The sequence below is a fragment of the Monodelphis domestica genome, chromosome 2 (assembly GCF_027887165.1).
Source record: "Monodelphis domestica isolate mMonDom1 chromosome 2, mMonDom1.pri, whole genome shotgun sequence".
Classification (NCBI taxonomy): Eukaryota; Metazoa; Chordata; class Mammalia; order Didelphimorphia; family Didelphidae; genus Monodelphis; species Monodelphis domestica.
This window is the reverse complement of record NC_077228.1, coordinates 45270504-45288261: the sequence shown is the minus strand read 5'-3', so window position 1 is coordinate 45288261 and position 17758 is coordinate 45270504. Positions and strand designations below refer to the sequence as shown.

The window sequence follows — 17758 nt, the reverse complement described above, 5'->3', positions numbered from 1 at the left end:
AGCTTGGAAGGCTTTCTCCAGCTTTTCTAATCCCCAACCAAAATCCCATTTTCTATTGGAAGCCTTTCTTAATTCTTCTTGCACCTACCCTCTCTTAATTATTTCCTATTTATTCTGTATATAGTTTACATTTTTTTACATATTGTCTCCCCATTAAGATTGAGAGCTCATTGAGTGCAGGAACTGTCTTGTTTCTTTTTTTATTTCTAGCGTTTGGTACATAGTAGGCGTTTAATAAATGCTAATTGACTCACTATTTAAATTTTTTATTATAAAAGTCAGGATATCAACTTTAGAAAATTTCCCATCCCAAATAGTTAAAATACAAGTTTTGGCATTTTTTTTATTATCTAGGAAATCTATTTCTATGTACTATTTAATTTATTTCATTCCCTGACAATACTGGATACTATTTTTTAAAATAAAATCTGGATGATATATAGAAAAGTCACAGACTTTTCAAATGAGCTATATGTATTTGAAAAACAAAGAAACTTAAAAGTTCATTCAAATAATTGCCAGGGAAAATTTTAAAGTTAAAATATTTTAAAATTTTAAAAACTGTAACAATAAACTAATGCATGTTCAGGCATTTAAATTATCTATAAAACATATTTTGTAATTTCTTAAGATGTGAAGTTTCACAGTTCTGAAAAAGCTCAATATTTATATGAACTATAAACAAACAAAATAAAGAGATAACAATAATCTTTTTTGTAGAACATTTAATAGAATAGTTCCTTGAATGTTTAATATATGCAGACAACGAAATCAAGAATTTCTTGAGAATGTGTTAAGTGATAAATTGGTTACAAAAATAGGCCAGTTTTATCTGACTTTGAAAACTCTAAGATTCCCAAAGAAGCAAGTATGAGGATGACCAAGGTACTTCTCATAAGAACACGTGACCAATTATTTCAATGTTGAAAATAAGAGAAAAAAATTTTAATGGTTACAAGATCTTAAAAGATTTATTGGCAATTCAAACTTTATTTGCCTATAATTTTAAAATAATTCTAAGTACAAAAGTTTAAAAAAATACACTTTGATTTACTGATAAAAGGTTTCAAACTACATTTACATTTTAAAACATAATTGTAATCATTGCAGTGATTGTTTTCTGGATTCATAAAGCCAAAATAAGTTAATGAAAATTAATAAGCATAGGATACTAAGTAATTCCTTCAGGGAAAAAGGGGTTACATTGTCGTGTGTACATGTACTAATGTAAATAAATAACTTAAACACCCAGCTGAATGTTTTAAAATGCATAGAATTGATAAGAATTTCTCAGAGAGGTTGTCAAAGCTCTTAGTACCAATTATGGGCAATTCCTGAACTCTCAACATCAAGATAAAAGACTCAAAGAAAAAAAGCCCAAAGTTGAAATCTGACTACCTAACAAATTCTTTAAATAACTAGGAAATTTCAAATGCAAGTTATTTACAGTTTAATCAGAATACATCTTTATGGTGTCATGATTGATCTCTGCATAAGACACTGTGATAAATACCTATTTAGGTAAGCTGTGAATGATAATTATCATTCTGTGTCATTTTTGGCACAAGTTTCTATACAAATTCCTCTTTAGTTTGTAAATCTCCTGAAAAAGAATATGTTCTGGAGTACATTTTAATTTTGGCCTCATGACATATATGTCTTATGACACCACTAACTATTTGGTGCCCTGATTCCAAATAACTATACATATATGACTTATATAAATATACACGCATTTTTTGGGTTAGAAAAATATTTCATTTTTGCACGTTTAAATAATTATTGGAAATGTTAACAAAGGAATACATTAATATTTATACAATTTAACTTTTATTTATAAAAGATTTTTATCATAGCAGCCTTTGCATTGCAAATGAAATGTGACCCAATGGTGAATCAATCTACATCAATTCTTGCTGCAGAACACTGGCTAAGCAGCTGAAATGCTCCCTTCCTCCAACAGGAATGTCCGTCTCAGTTGTAATGCCTCGGAAAGAGAGAGGCTATTTCCACAAAGCACAAAACTTTAGGGGGCTAATCTCAGATAAGATTTATGAATGTTATAAGTGCATTTTCTCATCAATGTCCACAATGCTTGATAAGAAATATTGTTACTTTATTTGCAGAAAGCTTAAGTCATCTTTGATCCCAGATTAAATTTGTAATGAGTATGTAGAAACTTACACTGATGAATGGAATGTCTAAATGCATGGCAAATTTTAAGCAGGAATTATTAGTAGGTCTTAACAAATAGAACATATCAGGAGGAGGAGGGTAGGAGAAAGGAAGCACAGGGATTTTACATAAATCATCCCTAAAATTCAAACACTTATATTGAGCTTATTTTTGTTGAGCTCACGCTCTAGGTTTCCAATTAAAATATCAATGCTTTCTTGTAAATCTTTGAGATTAACGGTTCGATCCACTGAAGAATCTATGGCCTGCATCGCCAAGTACGTTTGGAAAGGACACTCTTTGGAGATGGGCTTTGGCTGCTGAGCTCCCGTATCAGGCCCGTCGCCTTTGCTGCAGTCCTCCCCACTCTCTGTATCTTCGGAAGGAACGTCGTCATAATCTACTTCATTCACATTTTCCTTTGGGTTAACAAAGTAGTTCTCACCACAGCCACTCCAATCTCCCGCGTAGCGGTTACTCAGCGGGCTGTCCAGTCTGGCCTGCCGTGGCCGGAGCACTCCGGACCCCTCGGGGACACTCAAGTTCAACATATGTGGCCGCTGCTTCTTCCGTCTTAAGCAGTTCAAAGATTTCTGTTCTGGGAACCAATCGCCGGGGGGCTCTTTGACATTTAAACGTTGCACTAGAACAGACAATACATTTGCTTTTAGTGACAGTGACCCAATGGGGAGCCCAAGACACAAACAGCCACTTCAGACTCACCTACCAGCATGCATCACAACGTGCGAAACATTAGGAGGAGAACACTCCACGGTTATGTTTCTGTCATGTCCCGTCACCCAGATTAGTGGTCAGTCGGCGGGGCAGGTCCATGCTGGCTGAGGCCTCATTCACACGAAACAAGCACTTCCAAGGGTGGTTAACTGACTAGCACGTTAATCATTCTCTGGCTACAGCAGGCCATGTGAAAGCTCCTCCTGCACTAAGGCCGCAGCACAAAGCAGGCATGGCACGTTGGTGTCCAAAAAGAAAAGGAGGAAGGAAGAGAAAGCTCCTCCTCCGGCCACCATCGAGCCGGCCAAAGGCGCCTCCGGGCTCCTCCCGCTGCGCCATCGCCGCCCGGCCCCAGTTCTGTGGCTAAAGCACTGGGTCACACTTCATCGTCGGTTACCTGCTGCGGCACAAGCTACACTAGTCTTCCTCTACGGCCCGCACACAGTACAGAGACTCGTTGCGTGGCTGCTCTCCAACCATCCCCGGCACACTCGGGCGCAGCGAAGCACGGCTGCCTGGATTTCCATCATACAAAGTCATGACCTTATTCTTAAACGTTGCCGAGGTGAAGGCTGGCCACGGTCACCTCCACTTTCTGCTTGCTTTATTCTTTAACAAAGCTCTTTCTGTTTACACTATAACCCATGAGTTAATGATAACACACCAGCTTTACACTCCCGAAATGAACAATGACTACTTGTTTGCAGTTGTGCAAAAATCAGGAAATTGAAGGGCTACATCAAGTTTCCAGGCCTACAGTGAATGCAGAAAGAACTGTTCTGAGAGAGCACACCCATGGTTTTCCTATTAGCTTAGCCGACTGGGGAAGTATTGAACGATTGCAAAGGAGCTTATTTGTATAAACTTCCCAAATCAGCTGCCTTCCTGATGAACACGAATCCACTTTAATTAGGGCAGAGACTGGACTTGAGATTCTATTGGTGAAGGGATCTCCCAGCAAGGGACTCTTTTTACTGATGCAGACCTGGACCTTGGCAATAGCCTTAGGGACCTAGCCAGAGTCAGGAGAGGTGGAGCAACTTGTCCCATCACACAGCCAGAATGGACAGGTCAGAGTCAGGACTTGAATTCAGGTCTTCTTGGCTCTGAGGTCAGCTCTCCACCCATGACACCATGCTGTCTCTCTAGCTAATCGCTACTGATATGTACACACACAACCACATTACTCCATTAATGTTTCTATCTTCTGGCTGATAATCTAATCAACCACAATTTTTGTATCTACAATTACTCCTCCTCGCTCTACTCTCTCCAATCTTCAGCTTTAACTTCTGTGTTCATTTTTGTTTGATGATAACACTAAATCAAGGCATTACCCTATATAAATACCGTTATCTATGTACTCTCACATGAAAAAAAACTGGAAGAATACAATCTATTTCATGTTCTACATTGTAAAGTTAAAAAGGAGGTTTCCTAAAATCAACATTGACCTCAGAATATCAATTTCACCAATTTCTTAATTTGTTTCTATAGATTTTATATTATTTGAAATAAATCCCCAATACAAGAAAAGATTCTCCAAATGGAAAGCTTTAGTTCTCACAGTACTGTTTAACTATTTACATTGCACATTTAAGAGTTGCTGAAAAATAGTTCAAAATACAATTTGTTTTGAGAAAAGTAAGTTTAACATTTCTTGCCTTTTATGTATTTATTTACACTCAAATTTTCTACTTTGCCACAGCATTTTATCTAGACAGGAGGAAAATGAGAGAAGACACATGATTAGCCATCCTTTCATAAACTGCCTCAAATCTGCCGCTCACTAAAAACTAACCAAAATCAAAGATAAAATTTAAGATGTTCCTAATGAGGTAAACCAAGAAAAATTGTTCTTACATAAATAAGATTTGAGAACTATATTGTAACTATCTTCATGCCATAGAAAAGCTTTTATGTGAGAGATTTCACGTATTTATCTGTGTAGTTCCGGAGGGCAGAACTAGGACCAACCAATAGGGAAACAGATTTCAGTTGAATATATGGAGGAGCTTCCTAAAAATTAGATTTGCTTGAGATGTCTGAAATGTCTCCCTGCCCCACAACACTGTGAGCTTTCCCTTGTTGGAAGTGTTTGAGAAGAGGTTGAATGACCACTGATCAGAAATGTTACACAATGGATTTATGAATCAGACAGGGATTCCCTTCCAATTCCAGGATTCCATGTTATTTTCTTGCCCCAAAGTAGGTTAAAAATAGCTAAAGGCAGTGAAAAAGGAATTTAAAATTTTTCTCTCCTCACATCTAAAGCAGGAAAATATCCCAAAGCAAAAACAAAGCAAAACAAAATGCAAATCAAAGATAATATAAAACTATGTATCCAGAACCAAGGCCCGTGCTCTAGATGTGGAAGAAATCCTGCATTTATTGAACTGACTACCTTTGGCTCAGCAGCTGACTCAGTGCTGACTTCCTCTCTCTATGATACTGTCATAGACTTAATGTACTCAATTTAATTCAGTTTAAAAGGGACTGGGATATATGAAATTTAAATGACATGATCCTTGATTTCACTGAATTAACAATCTAGAAGAAGAATCTAACCTAAAATCAGTTCATTAGAGAGGTGCAAAGTAAAATATAATCTCTGAAGAAGGAAAGATTATTATTTTCACGTTGGAGGAGAGAGAAGGAGAAAAGAGAGAGAGACAGACAGACAGACAGACAGGGAGAGAGAGAGAGAGAGAGAGAGAGAGAGAGAGAGAGAGAGAGAGAGAGAGAGAGAGAGAGAGAGAGAGAGAGAGAGGAGAGTCAGAGAGAGAGAGAGAGAGAGAGAGAGAGAGAGAGAGAGAGAGAGAGAAGGGAGGGAAGAAAGGAGGGAGAAAGGGAGGGAGGGAGGGAAATACAGAGAAAGAGAGAGAGATGGAGGGAGAGGAATAAAGATGGAGACAGAGAGTGTCAGAGAGACAGAGAGACAGACAGGCACAGACACAGAGAGACAGACACAGAGACAGAGAGAGAGGTATAAAAATAAAGAATAGCCAATGGGGGATAGCAAGTAATATATTTTGGCTATTCAGTGGAAAGAACTTCAGACTTGATATCAGGAGATCAGATCTGAATCCTGGCCTTGAGAAAAGTCACTTAAGTTTTTGGGCCTCAGTTTTCTTATTTGTAAAATAAAAGGATTAAACTAGATGGCCTTTGAAGTTCTTCCCAGCTCTATATCCATGAACTTATAATATTCACTTTAGTCAGACAACAAGCATTTATTAAGCAGGTACTATTTGCCAGGGACCAAACTAAGTACAGAGGATACAAAGCAAAGTCAAAGCACAGTCCCTTCCCTGAAGGAGCTCACAATCTAAGGGCAGCAGAGACAGCATGTAAAAACAAAATACATATAAGATACAGAGTAGATGGAAGGGTATCACAGAGAGAAGACAGCAGGAAGGCTGAAAGGAGGAGAAAAACAGGCCACGAAAGGGTCCCTGGTGCCCTCCACAGTCTCAGAGAAGTGAAGAACAGGCAAGGTTTTAGGAGGAAAGAATAAGTTTTATTCTGGATATATTGAGCTTGAGACCGTCTAGCCTGACAACCGGTTTGCGATGTCTGCAAGGCAGTTGGGGATATGAGAGTAGAGCTGAGAAAAGAGATCAGGTCTGGCTGCATCAGAATCATTTGTGTAAGGATGGGAAGTGACGTCCTGGGAGCCAAGGAGATCCCTAACTAAATGGCATGGAGGGAGAGAAGAAGACCCAAGATCAAGCCTTGAGGAACACCCACAGTTCCTGGGCATGACCTGGATCAAGTTCCAACACGGGATTCCTTTTCATTCCTGTCTTATTCTCTTCCCTTCTCTTCCTTGGTCCTCATTTGCCTGCATTCCCCTCAAGTGCTTTCTGAAGGATTTCTAAACACAAAGGTTCTTTCGAGTTTAAATTGTACATCTATTAAGATCCATAATAATAACTCAGTCTAAATATTTACGTGGAGAAATTTAATTCAAAATTTAAACCACAAATTCCACTTTTAAGGTGAAAATAGGATAACGACAAACAGTGCATTAAAAGTGTATATTAATAAAGACTCATTTTGCTGATTCAATATGTATTTTTAAGTCCTACACCAGGGATTTCCCTGCACTTTACCACATCCTGCCTGGCAATCTGTACTTCTGATTCTTCACAAGTAAGTGATAGGGGTAGGATCCAAACTCAGGTTCTCTAACTCTCTTTCCATTATGTCGCAGCCTATCCTCTCCATGCTTTCCAACTTGGTAGAAACCTTTGAGAAGTCAGAATCTCCTTTGCACTGTAAGAAGACCTTGAATGACGGGGAGGACTTGGGTTCAAATTTGGCCTCAGACACTTCCTAGATGTTTTAACCTTGGGCAAGACACTTAAATCGCCATTGCCTAGCCCTTGCTGATTCTAAGACATAAAGTTTTGTTTTGTTTTTTATTTAAAGTAATGGTCTTGAAAGCCTTCTTTTAGGGACAGTGGCTAGGTGGCTAAAGCACTAGGTCTAGAGTCAGAAGATCCAGGTTCAAATCAGGCCTCAGATACTTCCTAACTGTATGACCCTGGGCCAGTCACATAACCCCACTTGCCTAGCTCGTACTGCTCTTTTGCCTTAGAATAGATACTTAGTATTGATTCTAAGACAGAACACAAGAGTTTTATTATTTTTTTTAAAAGAAGGCATTGGAGAAGACATAGTAAGCCCAGTTGTAGAAGGGCCAGTTTTGCATTGGGCCTTAACAGATATCAAACCAATCAATTAACAGGTTCTGACCTAGGGCCTGTGTGCCGAGCACTGTGGCATTATGCAAAGCACACTGAGAAATATCACAAAATCAAAGAATTTGGGACAGGAGAGGACCATAAAGATTTAAAAATAAGATTGCCCTATTTTGTGGTTTAATAACTTCTCAACATGTTATTAATGAACTAGAAAACTTTTCAATAAACTTTTTACCTGGCCACAGCTGGAGAAGGTAATGAAGAACCTCGATGTGCTTTTTGAAGTCCAGAGCACTGGCAAGTTCTTTGGAATCAGTAAAGACTCTGTGGTTATGAGGCGAAGTCTCTTGTCTTTGACTCAGCAATACAGGCCCAAAACACACTGCTAAATTCTGACAAGTCATCTTATTGACTTCATGATAAGAAGCCACTAATTTCAGGTGATCCAACAGCATCTTCAAGGTTGCCTAAAATGAAAAGTTAAACTTCATGTAACATATTTGTTTACCTGCAAATCTCAAGTAACACTTTTTTACAATGCAATTATATAGAAGGAGTAGATAAGAAACAGACAAAGTAGACTTCTATTGACTGGAGAAAGACTAAACAAATTGTGGTATATGACAGTAAAAGAATATCCAATAATGATGAAGATAAAAAATTTAGACAATTAGGAGAAGATATATGTGAACAAAGGCATAATTTAAAGAAGCAGAGAAAGAAAACAATAAATACAACAATGAAAATGGTAACAAACAAAATCTCCCAAGTGAACACTGTAATTATAATTACCAAGTCAAGCTAAGCTAACCTGAACAAAATGAGAAAACAAATCTCTCTCTCTTCTTTGTAGAGATAACAGATAATAAGCACAGAGCACTGGTAGACTATCAGACTGGGTAGATGTTTGTTAGTTTTGGTGAGCTACTTGGTCCCCCTCCTCTTCCTTTTTTAATCTTTCTATAAGGAAGATTTACTGGATAGCAGAGAGATGAGGGATGTATTTGAAAACAAAGCAAATGTTAAAACCCATCATTTCTATTTATCAATATACAGAAATACACAATGTATAGTTAACAAAAAACACTAAATAGGTGTTTTAACATAAGTGAATTTGACTTCATGTTACTAAGACATAGTGGAATGGAGCTCACAGCAAGAATGATTCTGAAAAGTACATTCTAGTCAATAAGATCAGAAAAAGGAGTGGAGAAGCATTATCTGTTAAGCTAACGTGAAGAAATCTGGAATAGGAGGAGGAGGAAGCATGGTGGAAAACATCTGGCTAATAAAACAAGGACAAATAGTGGTCGTCTCTCGGTGACCGAGAATGACATTGTCTTTGTGCAGTTTCATCTACGGTGTACCCTCCTGTGGCTTTGGAGTCCAAAGACTGAGGCGCAGAGTGTGTGGCACATGGGGCCTGAGAAGCCAGTTGTTATGGGAGGTGCGGTTGTGGCCTGTCTCGGGAAACAACACGTTTCTGTTCCTGCTTACATATACACACATGCATGCATGCATGCATGTATGCATGTATGTATCCCTCCATCTATCTATAGACACAGCTGACATAAAGGAAAAAGACATGCATTCCATTAGGAAACCAAAGTCTAACCAACAGTGTCCAACTCAAATACAAATCAGGGCACGTACATATTAACTTCATTTTAAATGTAATATCTCTTTTATTGTATTTTTTATTTATTTTGCTAAGTAGCTTCCAATTACATTTAAGTCTGCTCTGCATTGCACTAGGGAGGGTTGTAGCAGTAGGCTGACACTTTGACTCTAAATGATCTTGCTTGTGGATAGGATAAAATTATCTTAATTGCATTATGTCTTGGACTAAATGAGACATGAGGTCAACATAAGAGATTTTGGTGCAATTCGCCGCAGCAAAGCCAAAGGGAGGGAGGAAGCTTCAATTTCCTAAACTGTAAAATGTAGACAACAGTAGGACATACTTCCTAGAGTTGTTATGAGAATCAAATGAGATAAAATTTGTAAAAAGACCTTAGCACAATGTCTGCCACATAGAAATTATAATATACACACACACACACACACACTTAAAAATGCTTATTTCCTTCCCCCTTCCTGATTGGGAAATGAATGATACAAAAATAAAAGTTATCAATAAGAATTTAAATAGAAAAAAACATATAACCAAACAGGAAAAAAAATAAAATATGAATGACCACATAAATATTTTAATCACTCCATATAAAAATATTTAATTTGCCAATGATATTAAAGTTGTTCTCTGAATAAATGAATTAAAATGAATAAAAACACTACTATAACTAAGGGAAAATATTAAATTCTTAATAATTTTACAATGTTCTTTAAAAAGTATGTTACTTTCTAAAAGTTATTTTTCTGTAATGATTTTAAGGCATCTTAATCTTATGTAAAAATACTGACACTATAAAATTTCTCTTTCTGTTAATGCCAGTGTTGACTTAAAATACTTTAAAAGTCATAGTGGTCAATTAGCAGTTAAATATTTTCTGTGTTCTATTTTGCTAAACAGTAATTCATAATCAATAAAGGTTATATATTTTCAATATAACCAAAACTAGATGTAAAGTAAATCAAATCTAAGGGTTAGAGTGGAATATTGAATATATAGCTAGAATATTATATTTCAGAAGTGAAAGGGTCCAGAGTGACTAATTAGTGACAACATTTTCAAACTGGAAGGGACTTTAGAGTTCTTCTAATTCAACCTATATTCAGAAAATAATATCCTTATATAAACACATACAAGGTATCATTCTATTTGCTTTAAAACTTGAAATGACAAGATTATTAAAAAAATGAATAATATGGACGTATCAAGTGATAACACACATAAAACAGTGGAATTGCTTGTTATTTCTGAGAGGGGGGAGGAAAGAGGGGAGGGAAAGAAAATGAATTGCGTAGTCACGGAAAATATTTTAAAATGAAAAAAAAATGTTTGACTTGCAATGATATGAAAACCATTACCTTCCAAGGCAACCCATTCTACTTTTGTAGAAGTTCTGGAATTCAAGGTCTTCCACGACCCATCTCCCTTTCACTCTTCTGGTCTTATTTCATATTATTTACTTGGGCATACTAGTCAACCCAACCATACTATTCTCCATACACAATATTTCATTGCCCATCTCTGAATTAAATCTATTCTCCATTATTTCTAGAATACATTCTGTCCTGACCTCTATCTCTTGGAATCCCTCACTTCATTGACAGCATAGCAAAGACAAAAAGTCTAAAATCGCAAAGGAGATGAAGAACTACAAAGGAAAGAGACACCAGCCTTTAAAGATATTACAACATAAACCATATTATAAAGCAATGGCCATGAAAATTTTTTTGCTCTTCTTTAAAGCCGAAAAATAGATAAGTATAAAAGACTAGATTATCGAGGAACAGAAGAAATTGAAAAGAGTAACCTACTATTTGATAAACCTAATCATATGAAGTACTGAAGGAAAGGACTCCTTTTTCTTTGACAACTGTTATACAGTCTCTGTCAAATTTTTGATGAACTGTTTTTATTTGTACAAGAAGTGGTTCAGTCTGAAGCAGTGGGAAATGACTGTGATACAAAGACAAAAATTATGAAATATTAAAATAAATTTTTAAAAATTCAGCTCTCCTAATTTGAGAGTCAATAAGAGTAATGATAAAACACTTGAAAGCTGGAAGAAATAAACTGTTACTTCTTGGACTACAACAAGTTCCCTCATTTGAAAATTGACATTTCTAGGTGAAGAAATAGGCAAAGGACTGTTTTTCAAATGGGGACATAGGAAGAATAAGATCAGAGGAACCAGTAGATTCACTCCTGCTTGACCTAGAAGAGAGGTCTATTGTCCTTCTGATCTTTCACCTTACCTGGAAGGAGAAAGTAGGAGGACTGTTGGGGAGGGGGGTGTCAGGAATCATCAGTGGAAAGCGGATGTTCTGGAATTTCACATTCTTCTGGAAATTCAGGGAACCTCCCAGAAATTTCTGTCCTGGGAGAGGAATGCAGGGTAGTGGATAGAGAGTTGGACTTAAAATGAGAAAGACCTCAATGCAAATCCCGCCTCAGAAACTTATAATTAATGAAAGTTTCATGAATATAAAATATAAACCTAATAGGTAATAACATCCTAAATAAAGACTAGGTTAAAATGAAAATTACAGAAATTAAATCATTAAATTTTTATTAATTAATTATATATAAATATAAATATTAATTAATCAATTAAAAAAGTTTGGAAGATCATACATGCAGTATCAGTCATACTGAGTGAAAATAGATTTTAAAGGTCATCTTACTGATGAAGAAACTAAGACCCAAAAAGATTATACGATTTTCACATCTTTACACAAATATTTAAATAGCAAAGTTGTCATGAACCCAATCCCTTGAGTTCAAATCAGACATCCTTTCCACTATACAATAATTCCTCCAAAGAGAATAATAACAGGGAAATAGAAAAATCAGAACTTGTAGGATTCAAGTAATACAGCCATCAAAAGAAAATGTCCCTTTCACATGTGTGTATATATACATGTATATATTTATATGTATATATAATATATATAGGTATTTCACATCCTAGGTTTTAGGAGGATGGCACTCCACAGTCTAGAAAATCCACATAAAAATTTTTGGCCCTCTCTTCATACCAGAAAAGTCTAAATTTTTTTATTTTTTTTCTTTTATGAAGCATTTACAATACCTTATTATAAAACTATAAGTATTTAGTCATAGACTATATAGTTTCTAAACTTTTTCCATGTCATCTACTGGCCTCTATGTGTTGTCTGTGGCTTCTGCAAAACCCATAAAAATTTCCATTTAATTTCTTATGCCAACTTGTGATACATCAAAACTGTGATGGGAAAAGTTGTGATGTGGAAGGGATTTCTCTCTTTACACACGCACACACACAAATAAATTACTTTAAAGTACACACAACACCTAAGACTTTTAAGAGAAAAACAAAATATGACACCATAAAAGCAAGGATATTTTGGGCTGCTTTCCAGACCAGTCCTTCATATAGACTACAAGCCTAATAACTATCTTTTGAATTTTTATTTTTAAAAAGCATAAAATAGAAAAAGGAACAATAATTTAACACAAGATCTTAAAAAAACAATAAATTTATGACTGCAAAAGAAACATCAAGAGAAGAAATTTTAAAATATAAAAGAAGAAATAGATAAAATTGAAAATAAAAGAACTGGGAAGTTAAAGAGACTAATACAATTTATAAATGAGAAAGAAAAATAAAATTGTTTAGATAAAAAAATGAACAAAGTTAATTCCAAGCAAACGGGGGGGTGGGGGCGGAGGGGGATTACTTGAAACTGTGTGTTTGTATATGTGTGTATATTTTTTTCACTGAAATTAAGGATTTAAAGGAAATGATCAACGTTTAACAAAAAAGGTACTCAAGTTAACAAAAAGAATTTTATTTCTGAAAGAGAATTCAAACAAGCCATAAACCACCAAGAGAGCTCAAGTGGATTCATAAATGAATTCTATAAATGTTTATAAAACAATTAATACAGAAACTTTGAAAACGTTTCTGAAAATAAAGAAAAAAGCCTTTGTACCAAATTCTTTTTACAAAACAAATATAATCCTGATACTAAAATCAAGGAGTAATAGAGTACAGTGAAATATGAAAATATTTCATTAATATTCATTATACTAAATTTTAGAGATTACAGCAATATATACCTAACATTACTTATTAAAAACGTTAGTTCTATACCAGGGATACAGGTGATTCAAAATTATGAAGTCAATCAACATAATTAATTAATCTCTTAAAGTCCCACTGAAAAAGCACTCTACTTCTTAAGAATACATTGAATTCAAGTTCTGCCTCCAGCACTTACTAGCTGTTTAACTACTGGCAGGCATGTTACTTTATTGTCTGAGTTTCAATTTCATCAGCTGTATAATGGAGCTAATAGCTGTAATATCTACCCCACATAGATGCTGAAGGAATCTAAAGAGTTAGTAAAATACTTTATAAGCCTTATTATGCCATACAGATAAGTTATTTATGTTAAAACGATACATGATTACATTAACAGATGCATAAAACTCTAAGAAGTAATTTATGTTAAAATGACTAAAAAGTATAGACAAAAAAGAGGCCCTTTAAAATGATCAAATATTTATCTGAGTCAAGAATTGGCATTACTAGAAATAGAGGAAAATGGGAAGCTCCCAAATTGCTTTGTAGAGAAAGTAAAGAATATACATATATATGTTGCCTATAGCAATAAAAAAGAAAAGAAAGAGAATAAGCATCAGTAAAAAGAAGAGGAAATCATTCCCATTTGAAGGTCACCAGACTTGAATGTCACATGAGTATATTTAGAAAGTTCCAAAGAATAAGTTATGAAATTAAGATGATTAATAAATTCAACAAACAAGCCACAATAAGTCTACAAATATAAATAGAAATTCTTTATAATACTAGCAAAATCAAAGAGAAAAAGTTAGAAAAAATATTACATTTGAAAGATACAAAATATGAATCATACTATAAAAATAAACTTAAGATTTGCATAAATCCAATTATAAAACATTCTTTATACAAATAAAGATCTAAAGTTCATGGATTAGCTACATGATTATGGAACAAATTGTGATTCTAATTATGTTCATCTAATTTAGTGTTATACCAATCAAATGACAACAAAGAAGTGCTGTACTTTGTAGAACTTGAAAAAAATTACAAATTCATTCAAAGGAACAAAAAAAAACAAGAATTTCTTGGTAAATAATTTTTTAAGGGCATGAAGAGGCCTACAATCCACAGAATTTGACTTATTTTACAAAGCACTGTCCATCAAAACTCTTTGGTACTGAAAACTAGAAAGAAGAAAACAAAATCAGCAGAACAAAGTGAATAAGTAACAGCCAGAAGCAAACACAGTAGCCTAGTGTTTGATAAATACAAAATACAAATTACTAGATACATACTAGGAATTCCTATTCAACAAGAATGACTATGAAAATCTGAAAGCAATTTGGTGGGGAAATTGGATTAGACAAGCATTTTGCATCATTATACCAAAATAAACTCCAAATAGATAAGCAATAAAATGTAAATTATAAATAAATCAGAGAAGAATAGATCATTCAGAAATAAAATTGGGTTAGAATGTATATTTCCAGATACAGGATAGAGATGACAAAAAAATTTCCATAACATACAAAAATTTAAGTTTTTGACTAAATAAAATGAAGGTAGAAAAGGAGAAAAAGCTATAAAAGAGAAGACATTTTTTTACATGAATTATCTTCCTAATGAGCTAAGAAAATGGGAAACCTGCATTCTAGAACTGAATCTCATGAACAAAGGACTGACTGCTAGGGTAGAAATGATAAGAAGCTAGCAGTCTGGAGGGAGTAAATAAAGTTTGCAAAACTAGATTTGAAGAGAACTTCTTCATTGACTAGATTTGTACAGGGCCCCTTACCACTTTTCTGTCTTGGAACCAATACTTAGTATTGATTTTCAGATAGAAGGTAAGGAAAGAGAGGGGAGGGGAGGGGAGGGGAGAGAAAAGAAAAAGTATACAGGGCAAGTTAGCCCAGGATCAATAAATAATTCTCAAGAATGATATTTTGAAGAAACAATTTTGTTGACAAGCATAAAGGAAAGTTGGCTGGGAATATGGGGGCAAAATACCATATAAATTGTCAGATAGAGTAACTATCTTAGTTGCTTCTCCTTAATTGTGTTTCTTTGTTACAAAGACATATTTCAGTTCTAGAAAAGATATAGTCAGAAACGACTGTGATGATAAAAAGAATCAGAATATGCTATATACATAATTATAGATAACAAAACAGAACACAAGATAGAAAAACCTTAAAAATATAAAATACTCAAACTAACAAAAGATTAAATATCATATATAATTTTATCTCAGAAAAGGAAACAGAACTATTTGAAAAGTAATTACAAAAGAAAAACTCCTTATAAATGGATTCATGCGAGAATTCTATCAAATTTTTTAAAAGAAAAATTAAGTACCAATTTTATACATATTGTTCTCAAAAACTGTTAAATAATCCTGCCAGACAACTTTTTATAAAACAAATATATTCCTAATATGTAAGTCAGGGAAGGATAAAACACAGGAGAATTATGAACCAGTATCATTAATGAATATCAGTTTCAGAATGTTAAATAAAATTCTATCAAACTACAGTGATTCATCAAAGAAATGATTCAAACTGACTAAAATCCAACCTGAGGGAAATAATCAATACAGTATAATTAATTATATCAAAACTATAAGAGTTCCTTAATTTCTTATTTTAGATCTCAACAGTAACTCTTTACATTGATGGCTTATAAAGTCTACTGTCAACAATTCTTTATCTGGTTCTAAGGGGAAACTCCTTGAACGTGTTAAAGCTTACATGCAGAAGTTGATTGATCAATTTGTAAAAGAGGCCTTGGCATACCCAAAATGGAACTTACTTTGGCTTAAAGTAAAATTAGATCTACTGTATCCATGAAAGGTAAGAGTGGACTCTATGGAACTTGTAGTTCTAGAATTGATTGTGCATTACCCCTGTCACCAACCTAATTACCATTCATGCTGCTTACCTTTTCAATATCAGGCAAACAATCCAGAAGTTCAACAGTGTGCTTAGAGTCGTTTGGGTCATTCTCACAACCATTTCCAGTCATTTTCAAAGGATTTTTGGCCATGGCATCTAACACTGCTTCATAGAGTTGCTTGGTTATCAAAGGAGAAGGGAGTTCTCTTAAATAATCCTTAAGGACACCTTTGCCAAAAACAAAACAAAATGAAACAAACAACTTACAGTTAAGAGGCTAAAAAAACTTAAGTACAAAAACCAAAGTAACCTCATTTATCATCGTGGCTTTAAAAGTTATAAACAGCTATCTAATTGTACAGATAAAACTCATGTATAGGGTAGTTTTCCAAAAGTTCCTCTTGATGTTTTAAATTATGCCATTTCTTACATGAAAACATCTTATAAATCAATTCACAAATGGCCCAAAAATAAAGTTAATAAATAACCAGTACAATACTGTTAATCATAGTATTAACTTGAAAAAAAGCAACTGGATCTATGATTTCTTGAGTAGAGGAACCTCCCATAGAAAAAAATTCCCTCTACTAACTTCAGTCTTGTAAAGTTCCCTGAGGCACTGACAGGCTAACTGGCTTATCCAGTTACAGAGTCAGGACCTATCAGAGACAGGCTTTTAATCTAGATCTTCTTGATTTCAAAGTTGGTTCTCTGTACATTATCCCCCACTTCTTAGAAAAGACCAGAAATCTAAATCTTTAAAATTGTAAATGGAGTCCTGGGATAAATGACCTTGCATGAGTATTACATGTGAGTGAGAATCTGATATCCTAAATTGTATAATTTCCAGATTTGCTTGCTAATTTCTAGCACTAGCTCAGATTCCAGAGTTCCCAAATGTGCTGAAACAGTATGTATTTCTCATATGGCACAAATGGAGGATACAGGTAAGGATTTCATTATCATAGAAACAAATACTCCTAAGACAGGGCAAGTAGCTTGCTAAGGAAGAAGAGACGTTAATGCTTCTTGAGAGTGGTGGTAGAAAGAAATGGAGGAACATTTTGTTAGTAACTCAGAACAAGCAATTGGACGGAGTCTATGATGTAACTACAGGGGCTAATTAAAAGACTTAAATTTCCAAAAGGTCACAACATTTTACAATCACTGCAGTTAAAGCTAATTGACTACTTAAGAGTTGAACTTTTAGTTCTATGGAAACAGAAAAAGAAACTACACTGGGGGGAAATTTTATTATATTCTTCAGTGATCAAACTACATACAGGTTTGCTCACTGTTACAAGAAGCACTTGTAGTTCCAGATGCCAGATTGCTTTTGGACTAGAAGTATGGAACTTGAACTTTTGTAAACCCATTTTAGTGTGGTTCTATTTGCTATCAGCATTCTATATATATGATTGATAATGCCTACCTAATCATATGTCACGAACAAAATCCTAGTACCTTGCAAGTTGGCAAAGAGAGCCAGTCCATAATCCAGAGTAGTAAGAGAAGAATCATTAGGCTCTCACTTGGCTCTTTTACTTCAAAA

The 17758-nt window shown here is 34.7% G+C and overlaps 1 protein-coding gene across 6 annotated transcripts in view; it reads right to left on the bottom strand.

Annotated features, from left to right (window-relative positions):
* The window catches only part of SYDE2 (synapse defective Rho GTPase homolog 2), a 125385-nt gene that overhangs the window by 30074 nt on the left and 77553 nt on the right, over positions 1–17758 (bottom strand). For 2 of the 6 annotated variants that reach the window (XM_016429898.2, XM_016429896.2), the window contains exons 5-6: positions 16253–16434; positions 7855–8086 (exon numbers count right to left, since the gene is read on the bottom strand). In XM_016429898.2, the coding sequence (XP_016285384.2) occupies positions 7855–8086; positions 16253–16434 (414 nt within the window). The other 4 variants (XM_016429895.2, XM_007480595.3, XM_016429897.2 and 1 more) reach the window with 4 other exon arrangements.